Source organism: Mustelus asterias, chromosome 4 (assembly GCF_964213995.1).
Source record: "Mustelus asterias chromosome 4, sMusAst1.hap1.1, whole genome shotgun sequence".
In the NCBI taxonomy this organism is placed as follows: domain Eukaryota; kingdom Metazoa; phylum Chordata; class Chondrichthyes; order Carcharhiniformes; family Triakidae; genus Mustelus; species Mustelus asterias.
In genome coordinates, this window is record NC_135804.1 from 101,239,069 (window position 1) to 101,262,324 (window position 23,256).

General features: G+C 41.8%; 1 protein-coding gene across 3 annotated transcripts in view; it reads right to left on the bottom strand.

Annotated features, from left to right (window-relative positions):
• Window positions 1-23,256, bottom strand: part of taf1 (TAF1 RNA polymerase II, TATA box binding protein (TBP)-associated factor) — a 142,248-nt gene that overhangs the window by 44,103 nt on the left and 74,889 nt on the right. For all 3 annotated transcript variants that reach the window (XM_078211472.1, XM_078211473.1, XM_078211471.1), the window contains exons 21-27: window positions 21,472-21,552; window positions 20,426-20,575; window positions 15,285-15,404; window positions 14,871-15,046; window positions 9,814-10,055; window positions 4,758-4,971; window positions 1,381-1,546 (exon numbers count right to left, since the gene is read on the bottom strand). In XM_078211472.1, coding sequence (XP_078067598.1) covers window positions 1,381-1,546; window positions 4,758-4,971; window positions 9,814-10,055; window positions 14,871-15,046; window positions 15,285-15,404; window positions 20,426-20,575; window positions 21,472-21,552 — 1,149 coding nt within the window. The remainder of the gene's footprint in view (window positions 1-1,380; window positions 1,547-4,757; window positions 4,972-9,813; window positions 10,056-14,870; window positions 15,047-15,284; window positions 15,405-20,425; window positions 20,576-21,471; window positions 21,553-23,256) is intronic.

Below are 23,256 nucleotides of genomic sequence, written 5' to 3' on the forward strand. Positions count from 1 at the left end.
AATACATTATTTTTAATTCCATTGACTAGCTAAAGACAAACCACCTAGTACAGATGGATGAATGTGAGGTTACCCACGTTGGTGGCAAAAACAGGAAGGAAGATAATCTGAATGGTGGTAGTTTAGGAAAAGTGGAAGTGCAACGTGACCTGGGTGTCATGGTGAAACAGTTGCTGAAGGTTGGCATGCAGATACAGCAGGTGGTGAGGAAAGCTAATGGCATGCTGGCCTTCATAGCAAAAGGATGTGAGTATAGGAGTAAATATGTCTTGCTGCAGTTACACAGGGCCTTGGTGAGGCCACACCTCGAGTATTGTGTGCAGTTTTGATCTCCTAATCTGAGGAAGGGCATTCTTGCTATTGAGGGAGTCCAGCAAAGGTTCACAGATTGATTCCTGGAATGGCAGGACTGGAGAGACTAAATCAACTGGGCTTGTAACCACTGGAATTTAGAAGAATGAGGGGATCTCATAGAAACATGTAAAATCCTGATGGGACTGGACAGGCTAGACTGTAGGAAGAATGTTCCCAATGTTGGGGAAGTCCAGAACTAGGGGTCACAGTCTAAGAATAAGGGGTAAGCCATTCAGGACTGAGATGAGGAAGAACTTCTTCACTCAGAAAGTTGTGAGCCTGTGGAATTCTCTACCACAGAAAACTGTTGGGGCCAGTTCATTAAATATGTTCACGTAGCCCTTGGGGCTAAAGGGATCAAAGGGTATTGAGAGTGGGAGTGGGATACTAAAAGTGCATCATCAGCCATGATCATACTGAATGGTGGCGCAGGCTCAGAGGGCCAAATGGCCTACTCCTGCACCTATTTTCTCTGTTTCTACAGAATAATAATAAATCTGAAAGTCGTGGATATATGGGAGTATACACTGATTGCTGTTCCATTCTCCTTTCACATTGCTAGGGAAAGTGAAAAATGGAATACTCTTTGAATAAAAAGAGGGGTTGGAGAGTGGTCAAAGAAAGACTATAATGATGACACTGAATCTTAACAAAATGGAAACAGAAGTTTCAATGAGAAGAACCGCTCAGATCATTTCACTCCCACCACCAGCAACCCCCCATCCCCTGACCCCCACTACTCAGGTCAATTTATAGGAATTGCTCAGATGATTTTTGGGGCCCTTCTACTTAGGTGCAAAGGTAATTTTCTCTTGAAAAGTAAACAAGTCCAGCAGTTGAACTGAACCTTCGAATAGCTATCATTTGATATCAGGTCTGTTACACCGGGTCAATAATTAGTAACTCTGTTCGCATTGGAAAGAGACTTAAACACAGTACAAAGGTGCAATAAATAAATAATTGCAATTTACGCTTTGAAGTTACAAATGAAACTGCATAAAATCAATGCTTGCTCAGGTTGGTTACCTTCAGGTCAGGTCTTTCTTTGACTTTTTTGGGTTTTTTCTCTGGCGGTCCTTTCAATTTTTCCTTTTCTTGATTCCGTTTGAGTCGCCGAAGTTGTTCCTGAATTCTTCGTCTTTCTCGTCGCATTTCCTCACGATGTTGCTCATCAAATAGAGCAAACTTGCGGCTATGAAAAACAGACAAACGAATTAATTATTTTCCCCCATGTGGTTTCCAGCTTATTTTGGTCTTTATCCAATACATCATTTGATGGCTCGATCATCATTTGATGGCTATTAGTTCCTCAATCTAATAATGAATACGATTATACATCTTTTGAAAACTTCCTCCAATTCTGAATTTCCGACGCCAGGCAGGCATTCTTTATACTTTGCATTTACCTGCACTAAATTTTGTTTTCCACTGATTTACTCAATTGCAGATTTTGCCCAGCTCCTTTTGTCAATCCGCCTGATTTGTTGCAGAAGTACCCTTTAAACATAAATCTAACATTTCTACTACTGACAGCGAGAAACATAAAAACGGACTGTGAAAGCTTCTATACGCATGTGAAAAGAAAAAGATTAGGAAAAGCAAATGTGGGTTCATTACAAGCAGGGTCAGGAGAATTCATTATGAAGAATAAGGAACTGGCAGTGAAATTAAATAAAATTTTGTGCCTGTCTTCTGCAAGATATTAATATTAATGAAAAAAAGAGAAATAAATGGGACTAATGTAGAAAAACCTTGTGGACCTGATCAACATCCCAGAGTGTTGGAAGAGGTGCCTGCAAAGATGGCAGGTACATTGGTGGTCAACTTTCAAACTTTTATAGGTTCTGGAATGGTTCCTGCAGATTGGATGGTGACAAATGTAACTCCACTATTTCAGAAAGGAGGGAGAGAGCCTAACATCAGTCGTTGAAAAAATGATGGAATTTATCATAAAGAATGTGATAACAGGATACTTAGTAAGATTGAGCAGAGGCGATGTGAACTTATGAAAGGGAAATCATGTTCAACACCTGTTGAGAGTTTTTTTGAAGATGCAACTAACAGAATATATGTATATTTAGATTTTCAAAACGCTTTTGAGAAGGTTCCACACAAGTGATCAATGAACAAAATTAAGAGCACATTGGATTGGGGCATGGATTGAGAACTAGCTGAGAGACAGAAAACAGAGAGTAGGAATAAATAGGTCAGGTTGGCAGGTTGTGATTTGTCCATCGTAAGGATCAATGCTTAAGCCCCAGCTATTCACAATCTATATAACCTATTTGGATATGGGGATTGAATGCAATATTTCCAAGTTTGCAGATGACACAATACTTGGTGGAAGCGAGAGTTGTCAAAAGGATGCACAGATACTTCAAGGGTATTTGGAGAGGCTTACGTGAGTGGGCAAAAATTTGGCAGATGGAACATGGTGTAGAGAAATGTGGGGCTATCCACTTTGGTAGGAAAAACAAAAATAGAGTATTTCTTAAATGGAGAGAGGCTGGCAAGTATTGAACTTCAAAAGGACCTTGGGTGTCCTTGTTCATGAGTCACTGAAACTTCCAACAATTAGCTTTAGTAAGTCCAGTCTAACATGCAGGGTAGATGCAGGAAGAATGTATCCCCTGGCTCAAGGAGTGGGGGCTCTAGAACCAGGAGACTTAGATGAGGAGGAATGTCTGAGGGTGGTGAATCTTTGGAATTCTCTGCCCCAGAGGGCTGTGGAGGCTAAGTCATTGAGTACATGGAAGACTGAAATTGGTAGCTTTCTACTTATTAAAAACATCAATGGATACAAGAATAGTGCAGGAAAATGGTGTTGAAGTACATGATCAGCAATGGTCTCACGGAATGGCAAATTAGGCTCGAAGGGCTGAGTGGCCTACTCCTGTGCAGATTTCTTATGTCCTTATATGCAAAGTTAGCGTGCGTTTTGAGAGGACAGAATACAAAAGCAGAGATGTACTGCTGAGGCTTTATAAGGCTCTGGTCAGACCACATTTGGAACACTGAGCAATTTTGGGCCCCGTATCTAAGGAAGGAATAAGGAGGAATTCTGAGGGTGGTGAATATTTGGAATTCTCTGCCCCAGAGGGGTGTGGAGGCTCAGTCGTTAGATACATAGAAGAGGAGGTTCATGAGAATGAACCTAGGAATGAAAGGCTTGAAGTGTATGAGGAGCGGTTGAGGCTGCTGGGTCTGTACTTAATGGAGTTTGAAGGATGAGGGGGGAATCCCATTGAAACTTACAGAATACTGAAAGGCCTGAATAGAGTGGGCATAGAGAAGATATTTCCATTAGAAGGAGAGGCTTTTGATCCGAAGGCACAGCCATAGAGTAAAAAGATGATCCTTTAGAACTGAGATGAGGAGGAATTTCTTCAGCCAGACAGTGGTGAATCTGTGGAATTCATTTCTACAGAAGGCTGTGGAGGCCAAGTCATTGAATGTGCTTACGACAGAGATAGCTAGGTTCTTGATTGGTATGGGGATCAAAGGTTACGAGGAAAAGGCAGGAGAATGGGGTAGAGAAACAAATCAGTCATGATCAAATGGTGGAGCAGACTCAATGGGCCGAATGGCCTAATTCTGCTCCCATATCTTATGGTCTTATAAAGCAATTTTAACATACTAATACATCTCAAGGTACTTCACAGGAACATTATCGAATAAAATCAAAATCAAAAGAAGGACACCCAGGCAAATTTAAATTAATGTTGTCAGTTTTAAGGAAGGTTTTATAGGTGAGAGAGATTGAAAAAATAAAGTATGAAATAAAGGCTTACATTTATAAACAGTTGTATTCTGAAGCACTTTATAGCAATTAACTACTTTTGAAGTGCAATCGGTGCTGTAATGTAGGAAACCTGGTCGCCAATTTGCACACAAAACTAGATAATGACCAGATAAAAATGTTGGTTGAAGAATAAATATTGGCCAGGAGACTTCTTGGAAATAGTGACATTGTATCTTACTTCCAAAGAGTGCAGCAAGGGCCTCAGTTTATCATTTTCATCATCTCACTCAAATAATGATTCCGCCAACTCACTCAATACTATACTTGGATTGTGTGCTCAAGTCTTTGTGATGCAATTTGAAACCGCAACATTTGGGCTCAAAGGTTATAGTGCTCCCACTGAGCCCTGGTTAATGAAGAGTTTTCAGGATAATCTTAGTGCTCACCCTGAATACCCCATTTGGCCTTCTGTATCCTGCTTGTCATCAATGTATCTAAAGAATTAATGTCCTGAATATTTATTGATGTCCTTTTTAAAAGGCAGCTTTTTAAAAGTCAGGTGTAATTCAGTCTCAAATGTAAATTCCGGCACTCTAACAGAACAATAAACAATAAACCCAGTCTACAGTGTAACTTGAAAAGCAGTGAACATTCCTCTTACATAAAGTCTTCATCTTTTGTTGTCCGTATTCTAACATATGCATCAATTACTGCAGCTTTCCTGACAGTTTCACATCTCACATACTCCTTTCCATCTTCATCTCGGAATGTGCGATAAATTTTAAGTCGTCGTCCTGTTGCTGAGGAATTAAGGCTGGTAACAGAGGCTGTGTCATCATCTTTGTGAAATACTCCAGGTGTAGGGGTGCTGCAAGCTAAAAAATCAACAATGTTATCACATTATTTAAGCTCAAGTCAAACAGTCATGTAGCATTTAACATAAAGATGAAGAAAAAAAACAGGATTTGGATGTACCAGCAGCCTAGATTCTGATCTCTCAACTCAGACCTGAGTCCCAATCCATCTCGGACTAATAAAATAAAGTATACTCACTCCACTGACTGTATAAAACAAGTTTGGGCAATTTCAAATCATTTCCGAATGGGCATGGCCCACAGCACAAAACTGTGCCTATTTTAACATTAAATTATGTCTCACATGAGAGGCCACTGGATGGCTGGTGCAGTAGAAAGTATTCAACTGAGGTACACTGCTTGAGCTGAGTTAAGGTAGCTTTACTCTGCAATCACTATAAGTGCCCTTAAAGCTTAATGTCAACACTAGAGATGCATTCTCGAGCACTCACATCCAACACACAGATAAACACATGAATTTAAAAAGACAAATAAAATGCTTTGAAATCGTGCTTTATATAAGTGAGGAACAGCATAATGAATAAGGTATGGTGGTGGCTAACAATTCTATATATTCTGGAGAATCCAGCTGATGTTAAATGGTAAAAAATTGCAGCATGTTGCTGTGCAGAGGGACCTGGGTGTCCTTGTGCAGGAATTTCAAGGAGTTGGTTTGCAGGTGCAGCAGGTAATTAAGAAGGCAAATTGAATTTTGTCCTTCATTGCTAGAGGGATGGAGTTTAAAAACAGCGAGGTTATGTTGCAGCTGAATAAGGTGCTGGTGAGGCCACACCTGGACTACTGTGTACAGTTTTGGTCTCCTTACTTGAGAAAGGATATACTGGCACTGGAGGGGGTGCAAAGGAGATTCTCGAGGTTGATTCCAGAGTTGAGAGGGTTGGCTTATGAGGAGAGACTGAATAGACTGGGGCTATACTCATTGGAATTCAGAAGAATGAGGGGAGATCGTATAGAAACATATAAGATTATGAAGGGAATAGATAAGATAGAAGCAGGGAAGTTGTTTCCATTGGCGGGTGAAACTAGAACTAGGGGGCATAGCCTCAAAATAAGGGGAAGCAGATTTAGGACTGAGTTGAGGAGGAACTTCTTCACACAAAGGGTTGTGAATCTGTGGAATTCCCTGCCCAATGAAGCAGTTGAGGCTACCTCATTGAATGTTTTTAAGGCAAGGACAGATAAATGTTTGAACAGTAAAGGAATTAAGGGTTATGGTGAGCGGGCAGGTAAGTGGAGCTGATTTCTCGAGGAATTAAGGGCTATGGGGAGAGAGCGGGTAAATGGAGTTGAAATCAACCATGATTGAATGGTGGAGTGGACTCGATGGGCCGAATGGCCTTACTTCCGCTCCTATGTCTTATGGTCTTATAGTCCACAAAAAGATCAACCATGATCTTATTGAATGACGGAGCAGGCTCGAGGGGCCAGATGGCCTACTCCGAGTTCTTATGTTCACTCCTGTCCCATACTGCCGAAGGCAAGAATACAGTTCCATGGCACAGCTGGCCTATAGCATCTAATTGTTAAACTGTGAATAACCACGTTATTGTTATTAAGATGTGGAGATGCCGGCATTGGACTGGGGTAAGCACAATAAGAAGTCTCACAACACCAGGTTAAAGTCCAACAGGTTTATTTGGCAGCACAAGCTTTCGGAGCACAGCTCCTTCATCAGGTGAGTGGGAGTTGTGTTCACAAACAGGGCACATATAGACACAAACTCGATTTACAAGATAATGGTTGGAATGCGAGTCTTTACAGGTAATCAAGTCTTAAAGATACAGACAATGTGAGTGGAGAGAGGGTTAAGCACAGGTTAAAGAGATGTGTATTGTCTCCAGCCAGGACAGTCAGTGAGATTTTGCAAGCCCAGGCAAGTCGTGGGGGTTACAGATAGTGTGACATGAACTCAAGATCCCGGTTGAGGCCATCCTCATGTGTGCGGAACTTGGCTATCAGTCTCTGCTCAGCGATTCTGCGTTGTCGTGTGTCGTGAAGGCAGCCTTGGAGAACGCTTACCCAAAGATCAGAGGCTGAACGCCTGTGACTGCTGAAGTGTTCCCCGACTGGAAGGGGAACACTCTTGCCTGGTGATTGTCGAGCGGTGTTCATTCATCTGTTGTTGTAGCGCCTGCATGGTTTCCCCAATGTACCATGCCTGAAGACATCCTTTTCTGCAGCTTAGCAGGTAGACAACGTTGGTTGAGTCGCAAGAGTATGTACCGTGTGCCTCACGTGAGATGATGGCATCCGTGTCGATGATCCAGCACGTCTTGCAGAGGTGGGTTGACAAACACGGGACACGGCAGACAGAATACCCTTCGTCATCCAGTACTTCCCTGGAGCGGAGAAGCTATGACATAGTCTCTGGAGCCTTCAACATGTCATCGATGAAGACGAATATCTCGCCAAGGCCATCCCCACACCCTCACTTCTTGCCTTCAACCAACCGCACAACCTCAAACAGACCATTGTCCACAGCTTGTCCAGCCTTCAGGAGAACATTGACCACGACACCACACAACCCTGCCACAGAAACCTCTTCAAGATGTACCGGATCATCGACATGGATGCCATCATCTCATGTGAGAACACATTCCACCAGATATACGGTACATACTCTTGCAACTCGGCCAACTTTGTCTACCTGATCCGCTGCAGGAAAGGATGTCCCCAAGCATGGTACATTGGGGAGACCATGCAGACGCTACAACAATGGATGAATGAACACCGCTCGACAATCACCAGGCAGGACTGTTCCCTTCCAGTCGGGGAAACTTCAGCAGTCATGGGCATTCAGCCTCTGATCTTCAGGTAAGCATTCTCCAAGGCGGCCTTCACGACACACGACAACGCAGAATCGCTAAACAGAAACTGATAGCCAAGTTCCGCACACATGAGGACGGCCTCAACCAGGATCTTGGGTTCATGACACACTATCTGCAACCCCCGCGACTTGCCTGGGCTTGCAAAATCTCACTGACTGTCCTGGCTGGAGACAATATACATCTCTTTAACTTGTGCTTGGCCCTCTCTCCACTCACATTGTCTGTATCTTTAAGACTTGATTACCTGTAAAGACTCGCATTCCAACCATTATTTTGTAAATTGAGTCTATAAATGCCCTGTTTGTGAACAGAACTCCCACTCACCTGATGAAGGGGCAGTGCTCCGAAAGCTTGTGCTGCCAAATAAACCTGTTGGACTTTAACCTGATGTTGTGAGACTTCTTACTATTGTTATTAAGCCCAATTCTATCCTCATCTTATGTTCACAGATGTAGCTCCTGCAACAGTCACTCATTTGGACTCGAGCCAGAAGTCAAGATGGCACTGGAGCGGGGTAACTTCTTGTCCGCAGCATACCCTCTAATTCTATCTCTTACTCTTGTTCTATGCTTTTAAAACTGTACTCCAACTCTTTTAAACTCTATAACAATGCTCTACTTCAATCTCTTACAGATTTGGCGACACTATATGTTAAATTGATCTTTCTCTACACCCTAGTTATGACTGTAACACCACATTCTGCACCCTCTGTTTTCCTTCTCCTCTATGTACTCTATGAACGGTGGGCTTTGTCTGTGTAGCACGCAAGAAACAATACTTTTCATTGTATACCGATACATGTGGCAATAATAAATCAAATTAAAATAGTGCTTTCATTGACTAATACATAATGAGTTAAAAGATGATCCATCCTGCACGAGTAACTCAAGATTTGAACACACACCAAATCTCAGTGTTTTTAACAGGATAAATACCATTATAATTAAGGTACAGTAGCCAATCATTTAATGTTTTTACCCCATAGAAAATAAAATAAAACCAAACAAAAATTGCTGTGAAATGAAGCTCCCATTTGCCCCAGTTGGTCATCACATTGAGTAGCTGGACAATAGTGATCAGAACGTTTCAAACTCAATCAAGGTTTCTGCTGACTTGATCCTATAAATATTTTCAATCATCACAGCAAGAAGTTCCTGATGTTATGCTTGAGGACTGGATTGTAGTTTGTCTCTGGGACAGCAGAAGTTTCCACTTATGATCATCATCCAGTGACCTCAGCCATGTGGACGCCAGGTGCAAATAGGATTGATCTCAGCTATGATGCTTCCCAACACTTAAGTTCTGGGGAAAACGTGAAGAATTGCAAAGTATCAGAGGCTTGTTGATACCCATGGAATTGCATTCCTACAAGAGAGAAACCTAATGCGTGAAATAATAGAAATAATAGAACATCACTGATTGAAAACATGTAAAGATCACAGAAAGATTTCACTATCTATTATTATTTCTATTCTCATGGTGCATCTTCAGTCAACCACACTACAGTCAACGAGACAACTATTCTTCATTTAATCAATTCCTTGGTGCAAAAAGGAGCATTTTGCCCAACACTAAGCAGTTTTGTCTATTACACCAAACTTTAATGTACTGAATGGTTCAAACAAAATCCCATTATTTTATAATTTGTATTCTACAGCAAAATGACTTAGCTACAGCGACTTCACAATTCTGCTCACCTGCCGTTAATGTTTAATAGATTCAGCAGTTACTGAGATCATTATACATTTGCAGTCAAGAAACTTATCACAGACTACCCAAACTCAATCAACATTTGCACTCTGATGGCTTTGAATTTTAATTTGCCATTCTAAGTTTCATCACTTACCCTCCAAGTCACATCCTGCAACACGCGCCTTCAGTCCCATTTCCTGCAGCATTTGGTTTCAGACTCTCTTCCTGCAGCGCCTGCCCACACATAGCTGCAGCTAAATCTTACTGAGTAGTTAGTAAAATGATGCCTGTCCTGCAGCAATACCAAGCAAATGCCACTCACATGAGCCTTTCCGGTCTTTCTTATCCTTTTTGTCACGATCCTTATCACTCCCAATTTCTTCCCCCATCAACATCCTCTGAAGTTCCTTGCGCTCCTGCTCCTCCCGCTCACGTGAAAGCTGCGAGCTTGTTTTCTTATTCTGTAACATGTTTTCGATATTTTTTCCCATTTCCTCAAAATCACTGTCTTCTGCTGAGCTACTGTCAGTGTCTGTAGAGAGAACCTCTGTTGAAGACAGGACTCTGAAAGTAAATAAAGAAATTTCACACACTCTGGAATTATATTTGTCAATTTTATGAAAAATAAGTTTGTCAGCTTCAAACTAAATTATCAAACAATGCTATCACCAACCAGCTTAGAATTCAGCCCAATTATGATACTGACATTGAAGTTCAGCCCACATCCTCTTTTGGCACAAGTATGAAGGTGTACTGTAATTCTTTTGGGAACTGAATCGACTCATCAGTTATTCTGGAAAAAAGGGTTGGTAGCTGGCAATGGTGACATACTTCCATGTTAGATAGCAATACTCTACTCGGCACGAGTCCATTTCCATGTTAGACAAAAGGTTCTGCCATGCAATGAAGAAACAGTCCTTTTCAACCTTCTGCATAAAATGGACAAATAAAAAGGAGATAAAAGCTCTGACGAAGGGTCATCCAGACTTGAAACGTTGGCTCTATTCTCTCTCCAAAGATGCTGTCAGACTTGCTGAGATTTCCCAGCATTTTCTGTTTTTGTTTGAAATAAAAAGGAGAGTTGTCTTTGAGGCTCAGTGAGTGGCCAGATGGGAACATACTTCCAACTTGAAAAATCAACACAACCCTACATGTAATAATTCTTCTTCATTCAGAATCCTCCAGTTAAAAGAATAATGCCCGAGTTAAAAGAATAATGCCCGAACAAACTCCAATAAAGTTAGATTTAAAATGCAAGCAGCAGTATTTGATAAAAGTATGGGTATTATTCCATGTGATTTTAAAAGCACATCGATATCACATGGTTCCCGCAGAAGCGACCATTAAACAGATAGAATTACTTTTCACTGCAAAATGCAACAGTAAAGTATACCAACCATTCACTATTTGAAAACAAGATGTATTTGGACTTTGTACCAAACTGCTTTGCCAGCAATATCAGATATTAATAATATACAGTAACATTGTTATATTAGAATACATAGTGGCTCTAAAGTTTTAGTTCTGATTTTGAGGTCCAATTTCAAATGAAATCACCTTTGGTAGAAAATTTGAAAGCCCTGGGAACTCTTTTTTTTGTTCCAACACTCAACTAATAGAATCATAGAATCGTTACAGCACAGAATATGGCCATTTGGGCCACTGTGCTCATGCTGGCTCTCCCAAGAAGCAATTCATGTGTTGCCACTCCCACTCCTTTTTAGATATTTAGGAAATGTAGACAAGTTTACAGAACAGAAAGAGGTCCCTCAGCTCATAGTGTCTGCACCAGCCGGGCAATGAGCCACCCAACCAACTCCCATTTTCCGACACTTGGTTCGTAGGTCTGAAGGCTACGGGGCTTCAGGTGCATATCCAGTCACCTTTTAAATGAGTTGAGGGCCCTGCCTCTACTACCATTTTAGGCAGTGAATTTCATACCCTCTAGATGAAAACAATTTTCCTCATCTCCCCTCTAATCCTTCTAAAGACTACCTTAAATCTAGTCACTGACCTCTCCGGAAGGGAAATAGGTCTTTTCCATCCATTTTATCCAGGTCCTTCTGAACCTTGCACACTTCAATCAAATATCCCCTCAGCCTCCTCCATTCCATGGAAAACAACCCCAGCCTATCCAATCGCAGTACTCAAGTTGTGACATAACTAGTGTTTTATATAGCCCAAGCATTACCTCCCTGCTCTTAAATACTATGCATCAGCTAATAAAGGAAAGTATTCTATGTCTTCCTAACCATCTTATCAGCCTGTCCTGCTACCTTCAGGGATGAATGAACTTGCACTCTGTGGTCCCTCACTTTCTCTATACCTCTCAATATCCTCCTATTTACTGTGAATTCCTTGGCCTTGTCTGACCTTTCCAAAGGCATCACCTCAGACTTCTCAAGGTTGCTTTCCATTTGCCTCTTTTCTGCCCACCCGACCAATCCACTGATAGCTTCTTGGAGGTTACAACTTCCCTCCTAATATCAGCTAATTTTTGTGTTGTCTGCAAACTTCTTGATCATGCTCCATACATTTAAGTCCAAGTCATTAATATATACAGCAAAAAGAAAGGATCCTGGTACTGAGCCCTGCGAAACCCCAGAAACACAGTAAGAAGTTTAACAACACCAGGTTAAAGTCCAACAGGTTTATTTGGTAGCAAAAGCCACACAAGCTTTCGAGGCTCTGAGCCCCTTCTTCAGGTGAGTGGGAATTCTGTTCACAAACAGAACTTATAAGACACAGACTCAATTTACATGAATAATGGTTGGAATGCGAATACTTACAACTAATCCAGTCTTTAAGAAACAAAACAATGGGAGTGGAGAGAGCATCAAGACAGGCTAAAAAGATGTGTATTGTCTCCAGACAAGACAGCCAGTGAAACTCTGCAGGTCCACGCAACTGTGGGAGTTACAAATAGTGTGACATAAATTCTGATTCTAGGATCGCATGATAAAGACTCAGGAGGAAAAAAGCAGAAATATTTATGTGAAATAGTGTGACATAAACCCAATATCCCGGTTGAGGCCGTCCTTGTGTGTGCGGAACCTGGCTATCAGTTTCTGCTCCGCGACTCTGCGCTGTCGTGTGTCGCGAAGGCCGCCTTGGAGAACGCTTACCCGAATATCAGAGGCCGAATGCCCGTGACCGCTGAAGTGCTCCCCAACAGGAAGAGAACAGTCTTGCCTGGTGATTGTCGAGCGGTGTTCATTCATCCGTTGTCGCAGCGTCTGCATAGTTTCCCCAATGTACCATGCCTCGGGACATCCTTTCTTGCAGCGTATCAGGTAGACAACGTTGGCCGAGTTGCAAGAGTATGTACCGTGTACCTGGTGGATGGTGTTCTCACGTGAGATGATGGCATCTGTGTCGATGATCCGGCACGTCTTGCAGAGGTTGCTGTGGCAGGGTTGTGTGGTGTCTTGGTCACTGTTCTCCTGAAGGCTGGGTAGTTTGCTGCGGACAATGGTCTGTTTGAGGTTGTGCGGTTGTTTGAAGGCAAGAAGTGGGGGTGTGGGGATGGCCTTGGCGAGATGTTCGTCTTCATCAATGACATGTTGAAGGCTCCGGAGGAGATGCCGTAGCTTCTCCGCTCCGGGGAAGTACTGGACAACGAAGGGTACTCTGTCCACTGTGTCCCGTGTTTGTCTTCTGAGGAGGTCGGTGCGGTTTTTCGCTGTGGCGCGTTGGAACTGTTGATCAATGAGTCTAGCTTTTGCTACCAAATAAACCTGTTGGACTTTAACCTGGTGTTGTTAAACTTCTTACTGTGTTTACCCCAGTCCAACGCCGGCATCTCCACATCATGACTACCCCAGAAACCCCATTGGAAACAGCCTTCTAGTCGCAAAAGCACACATCAACAATTATTTTTTTCCCCTGCCACTGAGCCAATTTTGCATACAGCTTGCTATAATCCTCTGGATCCTAGTTTGGCTAGAGCACAAATCTTCAGCGCCACAGGCAGGATGATGTTAGAGTTCATAGTCTTTGCTGAATTCGCTGCACTCAGATGCTTTTTGATCATCTGGTAAAGTGATTGAATTAGCTGAAAATTGGCATCAATGATGATGCAGACCTCAGGAGCAGTCCAAGATGGATCATACACCTGGTGCTTCTTACTGAAGATATTTGCGAATGCTTCTGCCTTGTCTTTTGCAGTCACATGCTGAACCCCACTATCAACGTGGATGAAGATATTCATAAGAGCCTCTTTGTTGAATTATTTGCCACCATTCATGACTGGATGAGGCAAGAACACAAAGCTTTGATCTGATCCATTGTCTATGGGATCACTTGGCTCCATAGCACGCTGATTCACTTTTTAAACATTTATATGTTACAGTTTCACCATGCTGGTGCCTCATTTTTTGGTAAATCTGCTGCTGTTTCTGGCATCTTCCACAGCATTCCTTACTGAAACAGGACTGATCCCCTGACTTGATAGTAATGGTAAAGTGAGGAATATGCCAAGCTATGAGGTTATTGTGAGGAATACTGCTGATACATGGAATACTGCTGATAATACACAGCATCTCATGGATGCCCAGTTTTGAGTTGCGAGGTCTGTTCTGAATCCATAATTTAGCAGGATGGTAGAGTCATATATTACGATAGAAGGCAACCTCAATATGAAGACAGGGCTTCAACTCCACATTGGACAATATTAAAATGTCAATAGGGTGGAATACTGACTCGAGTAATTATAATTAGCCAGCACTCAACACTATCAATCAGACACTGATATCAACTGAATCATTGAACAACGCTGTTAAAATATATTTTACTGATTTAGTTTTAATTGAATTATATATCATTATTACTTCAGTTTTAATTGAATTATATATCACTGTTACTGGTGTGGCATTGAGAAAGAGCATTCCACTCGTGTGGCTTTAACAGGGAAGTAAATTTCTATGGAATTGAAACACAAGATCTGAAGAGGTCTTGACAGGGTGAATGTGGAGAGGTTGTTTCACTTGGTGGGAGAATCTAGAACTAGGGGTCACCCATTTCAGACAGAGATGAGGTGAAGATTTTCTCTCATGGGTCGTAGGTCTTTGGAACTCTCTTCCTGAAAAGTTGCTGGAAGCAGAGTCTTTGAATATTTTGAAGGTAGAGATGGAGAGACTCTTAATCAGCAAGGGGGGGGCGGGGTGATAGGTTATGGGTGGACAGGGTAGGCAGGATGCAGATATGAGATTTCTATCAGGTCAGCTGTGATCTTACTAAATAGCAGAGCAGGCTCGAGGGGCTGAATGGCCTCCTCGTTCATATGTTTAAAAGAGCAGTGTTGGTAGACTAAAAGACTGATGTGGTCCCAGTGTTGATGGAAGGTCATAGTGAAGTTATAATCAACAGTAATAGCCTTACTTGTTCTGAAGGTCAAAGATTCGCTGACACTCTTCCTTGTATCTCTCCTGATGCTCAGCAACTGAAAAACGTGAGCCACGGGCAAATTTACTCATGGGAGTATCTCCAGATCTGGCCTGCTCTGTCGACATTGTTCGCACAACATCAATAACTTCCCATCGAGAAAGCTTTTTAATCTGGTGTAAAAATTAATTGAAAAATCAACTGAATGTGCCAACTTTGTGAAGTTTGCTTTATAAACCAGTACAGCATTTTACATCACTGCAATGATTTATTTATGAAACAAATAGAATTGAACAAATAAATCTGAAATCCAAAAGAATGCTGAAAATCAAAACCAACTCCACCTTTTGCTCCAGAACAGTCAAGGAAAAGAACTTATTGCTGGTAAAATTGGACAATTCAAAAACTTACCTCTTCCTCCGGTACTCCAAACTTCCGAAGGAGCTGTTTGGCATTTTTTAGAGATAAGCGCCGCAAGTCAGCATCTGTTCCTGTTACCGTCTTCTTCACAGGTTGAGGCTGGTTGTCATCCTGGATATTTAATTGGAAATTGGTTCACTAAATGTTTTCATTTACTGAGACCACTTAGATCAATTTGCAGGTATAGTGCTGGATGAAAAGGGCAACATTCATTTCTCAAAAAGATTTATAAAATTCCAAGGGAAATTTTTATGAAATTAGCAGCACATTTTTGTTGTTGACAGTCCCAAACTTAAAAATCGAAAAAGGTGCCAGCAGCTCCATCAGCAACTAAAATAGATAAAACAGGTTAGTGCTTTTGGTCGGATCAAATAATTAGATCTTGTCACTATTCTAATGTCCACTGAGGTACTCTGCACAGCTCCTAGCATGAATGCCAAACTTGCCATGCATTTGGCTTGTTTGCCCACATCGTCTGATGCAGAAGCATCACTGAAGGCCTTTATCCAAGGCAGCTTACATTCCAAACAGATGTTAGCTGAAGACACATGCATTGTTTCTCAAATTCTTTGGAGGTTAGCAGTCCATTCCACCAAGTATCAGAACACAAAGCAAATCCTATACAATCTCATCCACAAGGTGACCATTTTTGGAAGAAAATCAAAGTGCTGGAAAACACAATGGGCTGGATTTTCCCCCCCTTTATGGCAGTGGTCAGTTCTTGCTCTATGCACTCCCCACCACTGAGAAACCAGCGGCAGGGGTTCTCCATCAGTGGGGCCAGGAGATCCCCAGCAAGAACAGCCAGAAAATTCCTGCCAGCAGGTCTGGCAGCATCCGCACAGAGGGAAACAGAGTTATGGGTTTGAGTCCAATGTGACTCCTCTTCTTCCATTCCAAATAAGTCATATTAGACTCAAAAAGTTAATTTCTCTCCACAGATGCCATTAGACCTGCTGAGCTTTTCGCTTTGTTTTATTTCAGATCTTCAACATCTGCAGTATGACCTCTTTTAGGGTCACTAATGATCAATGGGATGCCTTGGTATGAAATGGGGAATACCATGCGAGTCTCTGTTGCTGCGATGGTACCAAGAGTAGTCAATCACTAACCATGCTTCATTTAAACCTCGTCGACAGCCAGGTCACAGATCAACAGCTTATGTGCATTCTTGGGTACAGACGATGTCGATGGTTCCCACTTTCAACTACAAGCACTCAGCTCAATTTATGTAACTAAATATACTGGTGCTAATTATTGCCAACTATTGCCAATTTATTCATTTATGGAATGTGAGTGTCACTGGATAGGCTAGCATTTACTGACTATCCCCAAGTGCTCTTAAGATGGTAGTGCTGAGCCGAAGTGGTGTAGATATACCCACAATACTGTTAAGGAAGGACATTCCAGGATTTTGATACAGTGACAGTGAAGGAGTAGGCGATTATAGTTTCAAGTCAAGATAGTGTGCACCTTGGAAGGCAACTTGCAAGTCATGGGGTTCCTATGCATCTGCTGCCCTTGTCCTTGTAGGTGAGATCACTGGTTTGGAAGGAGCCTTGGTGAGTTGCTGCAGTGCATGTTGTAGATGATATACATTGCTGCCACTGTATATCAGTTATGTAGGAGTGAATGTTAGAGGTGGTGATGGGGTGCCAATCTAACAGGCATCCTTCCTGGTGTCAAGTTTCTTGAGTGCTGTTGAAGCTGCACTCATCCAGGTAAGTGGAGATCACACTCTTGACTTTGAGTTGTAGATGGACTTTGGGGAGTTAGGAGATGAGTTATTCTCTGCAGAATTTCCAGCCTCTGACCTGCTCTTATAGCAACAGCAATTGTATGGCTCGCCCAATTCAGTTTCTGATTAGGCCCAAGCTGTTGATAATGGGGGATTTCGTGATGGCGATGTCATTGAATGTCAAAGGGAGATGGTTAGATTCTGTCTCGTTGGAGTTGGTCATTGCTTGAAAACCGTGTGGTGCAAATAGGAGGAATGCAGAAAGTAGAAGCTACAGCTTAACATCTGTCAGGAAAAATGCTGGAATCTATTATTAAGAAGGTTAGAGCAGGGCATTCAATTCAATCAGGTCAGGCAGTGCCAAGATTGATTTATGAAAGGAAAATCACGTTTGACTAATTTACTGGAGTTCTTTGTGTGGAGTTTGCACGTTTCCCCGTGTCTGAGTGGGGTTTCCTCCGGGTGCAACAGTTTCCTCACACAGTTCGATGGCGTGTAGGTTAGGTGGATTAGCCATGGTAAATGCAGGGGATTACAAGGATAGGATAGGGGAGTGGGTAAAATGCTCTTTCAGAGAGTCAGTGCAGACTTGATGTGTCACATGGCCTCCTTATGCACTGTAGGGATTCTATGGTTCCAAGTAACAAGCAACATGGAAAAAGGGGAGCCTGTCGATGTGCTGCACTTAGATTTTCAGAAGCCACATCAAAGATTACTACGTAAATAAGAGCTCATGATGTCGGGGGTAACACGTTAGCATGGGTAGAGGATTAGTTAGATAGTGGGAAACAAGTAGTAGGCATAAATGGATCATTTACCAGTTGACAAGATGTGATGAGTGGTGTATTGCAGGGTTCGGTGCTGGAGCCTCAACTTTTACAATTTATATCAATGACTTGGAAGATGGGACCAAATGCATGATTGCTAAATTTACTGATGATACAAATATAGGTGGGAAAGTAAGTTGTGAAAAGGATGTAAATAACCTGTAAAGGGATATAGATAGGTTAAATAAGTGGACAAAAAATTGGCAAGCAGAGTATAGTGCGGAAAAATGTGAAATTATCCACTTTGGCAAGAAGAATAGAAATACAACATATTATTTAAGTGGAGAGTGACTATAAAACTCTGAGGTACAGAGCGATCTGGGTATCCTGGTACCTCCCTCTTAAAGTTAGAATGCACTTACACCAAGTGATTAGGAAGGCAAATGGAATGTTGTCATTTATTGCAAGAGAAATGGAATATAAAACTAGGAATATTTTGCTAAAATATAGGCCATTGACAAGACCATATCTGGAGGACTGTGTACAGTTTTGGCCTCCTTATTTAAGGTAGGATACAAATGTTTTCGAAACAGTTCAAAGAAACTTGACTCAACCAATATCAGGCATAGGGGGATAATGTTATGGGGAAAGGCTGAACAGATTGGGACTGTATCAAGTGGAGTTTAGAAGAATGAGAAGTGATCTTGTTGAAACGTAACAGATTCTGAGGGGACTTGATAGGGTGGATGCTGAAAGGATGTTTCTCCTTGCGGAAGAGACTAGAACTCGGCGAAAAATAAAAACAAATTACTGCAGATACTGGAATCTGAAACAAAAACAGAAAATGCTAGAATATCTCAGCAGGTCTGAACCATCTGTGGAGAGAGAAGAGAGCTAACATTGAGTCTGGATGACCCTTTCAGAACTGAAGACAAAGAAAATAGAACAAAATTTATACTATTAGGGCGAAGGGGGTTGGTAATTGAGGAAAATGTCATGGACCAAAGTATAAAGGGGATGTAAATGGTGGTGATCATGACTAGGAAGAGTACATAGCAGCCGTTAAGAGGTCAGAATGTGTAAATGGCAGGACAAAGGTAAGCAGACTGTCGATGGACAACCTGAGACATTTAACAGATGGCCCTAGTGGAATGGGAGTGGCATTTACAGGGGGAGGGATGGTGGGGAGACAAGATGGAAAGCGAGATTTGTTTTTTAAAAAGTGGACAAATGAAATGATGGAAGAAATTAAAATTTTAAAAATAAAAATAAATAAGATGAAATGAAATAAAATAAATGGAAATGGAGTGAAGATAGAGGAGCAAGTTCATGCTCTGAAGAGTTCTCTGAGAGTTAAAGTTGTTGAACTCAATGTTAAATTTGGAAGGCTTTAAGTGCCTAATCAGAAGATCTGGGCTTCACTGGAACAATGCAACAGGCCAAGGGTGGACATGTGGACATGACAGCAGGGTGATATGTGGAAATGGCAAGCAACAGGAAAGTCCTGCTTGTCAAAAGTGTTCTGCAAATCGGTCACCTAGTCTGTTTTTGGTCTCTCCGATGTATAGTTGACTGGATTGGGAGCAGCAAATGCAATAGATCAGATTGAAGGAGGTGCATGTGAAGCGTTGCTTCACCTGAAAAGTGTTTGGGCCCTTGGATGGTGAGCGAGGAGGAGGTAAAGGGGCAGGTGTTGCACCTTCTTCGATTGCATGGGAAGGTGCCGTGGGCAGGGGGTGAGACATTGGGTGTGATGGAGTGGACCAGGGTATCCCAGAGAGAACGGTGGAATGCTGACAGGGGGATTGAGGGGAAGATGTGTATGGTGGTGGCATCATGCTAGAGGTGGCAGAAATGACAGAGGATGATCCTTTGAATGGTCCAGCGCTCTTAGCTCTAGAACTAGAGAACACAGTTTAAAAATAAGGAGTTTCCCATTTAATACAGAGATGAGATTTTTTTCCTCTCATAGTTGTGGGTCTATGGAACTTTCTTCACCAGACAGCAGTGGAGGCAAGGTCATTGAGTATCTTCAAGGCAGAAATAGATAGATTCTTGACTAACAGGAAGAGTCAAGGTTATTGGAGTAGGTGAGAATGTGGAGTTGAGGCAACAACCAGATCAGTCATGATCTAATTGAATGGCGGAGCAGACTCAAGAGGCCAAATTACCTACCCCTGCTCCTAATTTGCATGTTCGTATGCATGAATGTTACTTGCAATTTATCGGCCCAAGCCTGAATGTTGTCTAGGTCTTGCTGCACATGGACATAGACTGCTTCAGTATTTGAGGAGTCGTGAATATTGCTAAACATTGTGCAGTCATCAGCAGAAGTGGCTTATGATGATTGGGCGTAAGATACCACACCCTGAGGAATTCCTTAGGGCACAACTACAAACAGTATTCTGAACTAGCACAAAGACTGGACTGTGTGTCTTAACTGCGGATTTATTTTGGTACCTGAGTGAAGTCTATGAGTGAGGAGACAAGCATTATTTATTCAGATAAATGATTTATGTTGGTTATCAATCTGAAGACTTGGGCTAAATAGTTAACAGTTGATGATTTCCAATATTGTTAACAGACATCAAAAATACAAAGTAACCATTCAGACTATAATGGATTACCTTTTGCTGCTGAGGCTTGTTGGGAACCTTGACATAGGAAAACCCTTCACCACAGCCAGTAGGATCAGCAACTCCAGTAACTTCTAGTAGACATTTACCCTTCATTGCAGCTATGAATGCTCGCGTGGTATTCCAGGGTGCTGTTCTGACCTAAGAAGTAGGTAGAACATTCACTTGGTCAAGTGCTTAGTGATAACCACCTCTTGGCTAACAAAAACACACCCTTCTAACATGAACAACAATCTATGATTTTCCAGTTTTACCAAGAATTCAGTGATGACCAGATTAAATCTGGGACACTAAAACAGTTAAATTCAATGTCCTAGAATTGTTTTCACACTTGTCGCTAATCTTATTTATAGACATGCAAATAGTTTTCCATATAAAGGATAGAACAAGATAAATTGATAACTGGATTAACACATTATTCTTGTGTTGTAAATGTGGCTAGATGTTCTTCGAATTACCCCAGGATCTTTGGTTACAAAAATGAATTTACTGTTGTCTCATGTTGCTGCACATGGGTGCGGCGGGCATTAAAACATTCTCTTTTGATTTTTGAAAGCATGTTATACATAATATGAATGTAAATCTAGTGAAGTGAAAGCACAATAAAAACTGAATCAAGGGACTAACAGTGGAAAAAAGTGAAAAAAGTGCTTTAAACTTGAGAAATTAAACCAGCTTTTCAACATATATAGTTTGAGAATAAGGGGATGCCCATTTAAAATGGAGCTGAGGAGGAATTTCTTCTCTCAGTGTGGTGAATCTTTGGAATGCTTTAGCCCAGAGACCTGTGGAAAGTGAGTCACTAAATATATTAAAGGCTGAGAAAGGCCAATTCTTTAACTATGAGGGGAGTCAAGGGTTATAGGGGACAAGCAGCAAAGCGGGATTGAAACCAAGATCAGATCAGCCAAGATCATACTGACAGCAGAGTAGGCTCAAGGAATCATAAAGCCTACTGCTCGTGTTGTTCTCATATGCATTGGCATTATTAGAGTATGATCTGGGATTTTTAACCAAGGAGTAAAGATAAATGTTACCTCATCATCAATCTTCATCTGAAATTCTTCTTCATTCTCCTCCTCAGGTGCAAAGAATGATTTTTCACCATACCCAGCATCCTGAAAGTAGTGAACATAAGTTGTTTTGCATTGTTTAAAGAACCAACTCTTAACGACAATGAGCTTTGTAGTAATGGTTACTTTTAAACATAAATTTATGCTAGAAGTAACAACACCTTGAATCCTTTCATTGAAGCAAAGTGTTTTCTCTGGGTGATCTGGCTGATGCAGCTAACTGAAATTAATTTATTACATAATCATAAGCATTTCTAAAATTAATTCCCACCTCACAGGTGGGGCACAGGTTTAAGGTGCGAGGGGCAAGGTTTAAAGGAGATGTATGAGGCAGATCTTTTACACAGAGGGTGGTGAGTGCCTGGAACTCGCTGCCGGGGGAGATAGTGGAAGCAGATACTGTAGTGGCTTTTAAGGGGCGTCTTGACAAATACATGAATAGGATGGGAATAGAATGATATGGTCCCCGGAAGGGTAGAGGGTCTTAGTTAAGTCGGGCAGCATGGTCGGTGCAGGCTTGAAGGGCCGAAGTGCCTGTTCCTGTGCTGTAATTTTCTTTGTTCTTTGTTCATTCTGAAATTAGAATCAACTATGTGTAGCATTTTGCACATATTAAAGTTGTCAGAATCTTCTGTCTGTTTGGATCATAGCAAATAGTGCAGAACCATCAATGGGGTAAGTAGGTAGAAGGCACTTTTTTGGCACTTTTCAAATTTTTAAATGGAAACATTGTAAACAATCTTCCTTATATAGTTTGCAGCACTAACCAAAAATGCCGACTTTGATCAGCTGTAAGCAATGGATCTATTAAATTAGTGGTGCCAGGCAATAAGCATCTCTAACGGGAGAGAATTTAACAAACTCCCCTTGACATTTAATGGTATTATCATTGCTGAATCCCCCATCATCAACATTCTGTTGTCTCACCATCTCCTGACTCCAAAAAGCTTGTCTGCCACAAGTCAGGAGAATGAAGGAAGCTCTCCACTTGCCTGGAAGATTGCAGCTCCTACAACACTCAAATAATTTGACAAGCATCTACGACAAAGCAGACTTCTTGATCAACACCCATCCACCAACCAAAACATTCACTCCTCAACCACCAATAAACAATGTAGCACTGTGCACCATATGCAAGATACACTGCAGCAATTAATTAAAGCTCCTTCAACAGTACCTACTAACCCAACCTCTACACCTAGATGGACAAAGGCAGTCGATGCATGGGAACAGCATCACCTGCAAGCTCCCCTCCAAGCCAACTATACGACAGTGCCTTCATTGTTGCTGGATCAAAATTCGGACTCTCCCTTCCTAACAGCACGTTGGGTATACCTACTTGATATGGAATGCAAAGGTTCAAGGCTGCGGCTCACCACCACCTTCTCAAGGGCAATTAGGAATGGGCAACAAATGCTGACCTTGCCAGCGATGCCCACATCTCTTGAAAGTTAATATAATCAAAAAAACTTTAGAATGAAAAGAGCTTTCCCGTTAGACTGTCTTGGGAGATGACAGATAAATGCTGGACCTAAGGCTAGAAAGAGATTTTGGCCAAATGAACTAAATTGCCTCGCTAATTTTAACCATGGCAAGGACAAAACCCTGGCTGATTCATAGATTTCTGGACTGACATAACCACAATCAAAGTGCAGCAGAGGACTGGCATAGCCAGCTCGTCAGAATTACCCGAATTACATTTGTCCTGCAATGCTTAGTGTTCAGTGCAGTTCAATTCAAATGGTTAGA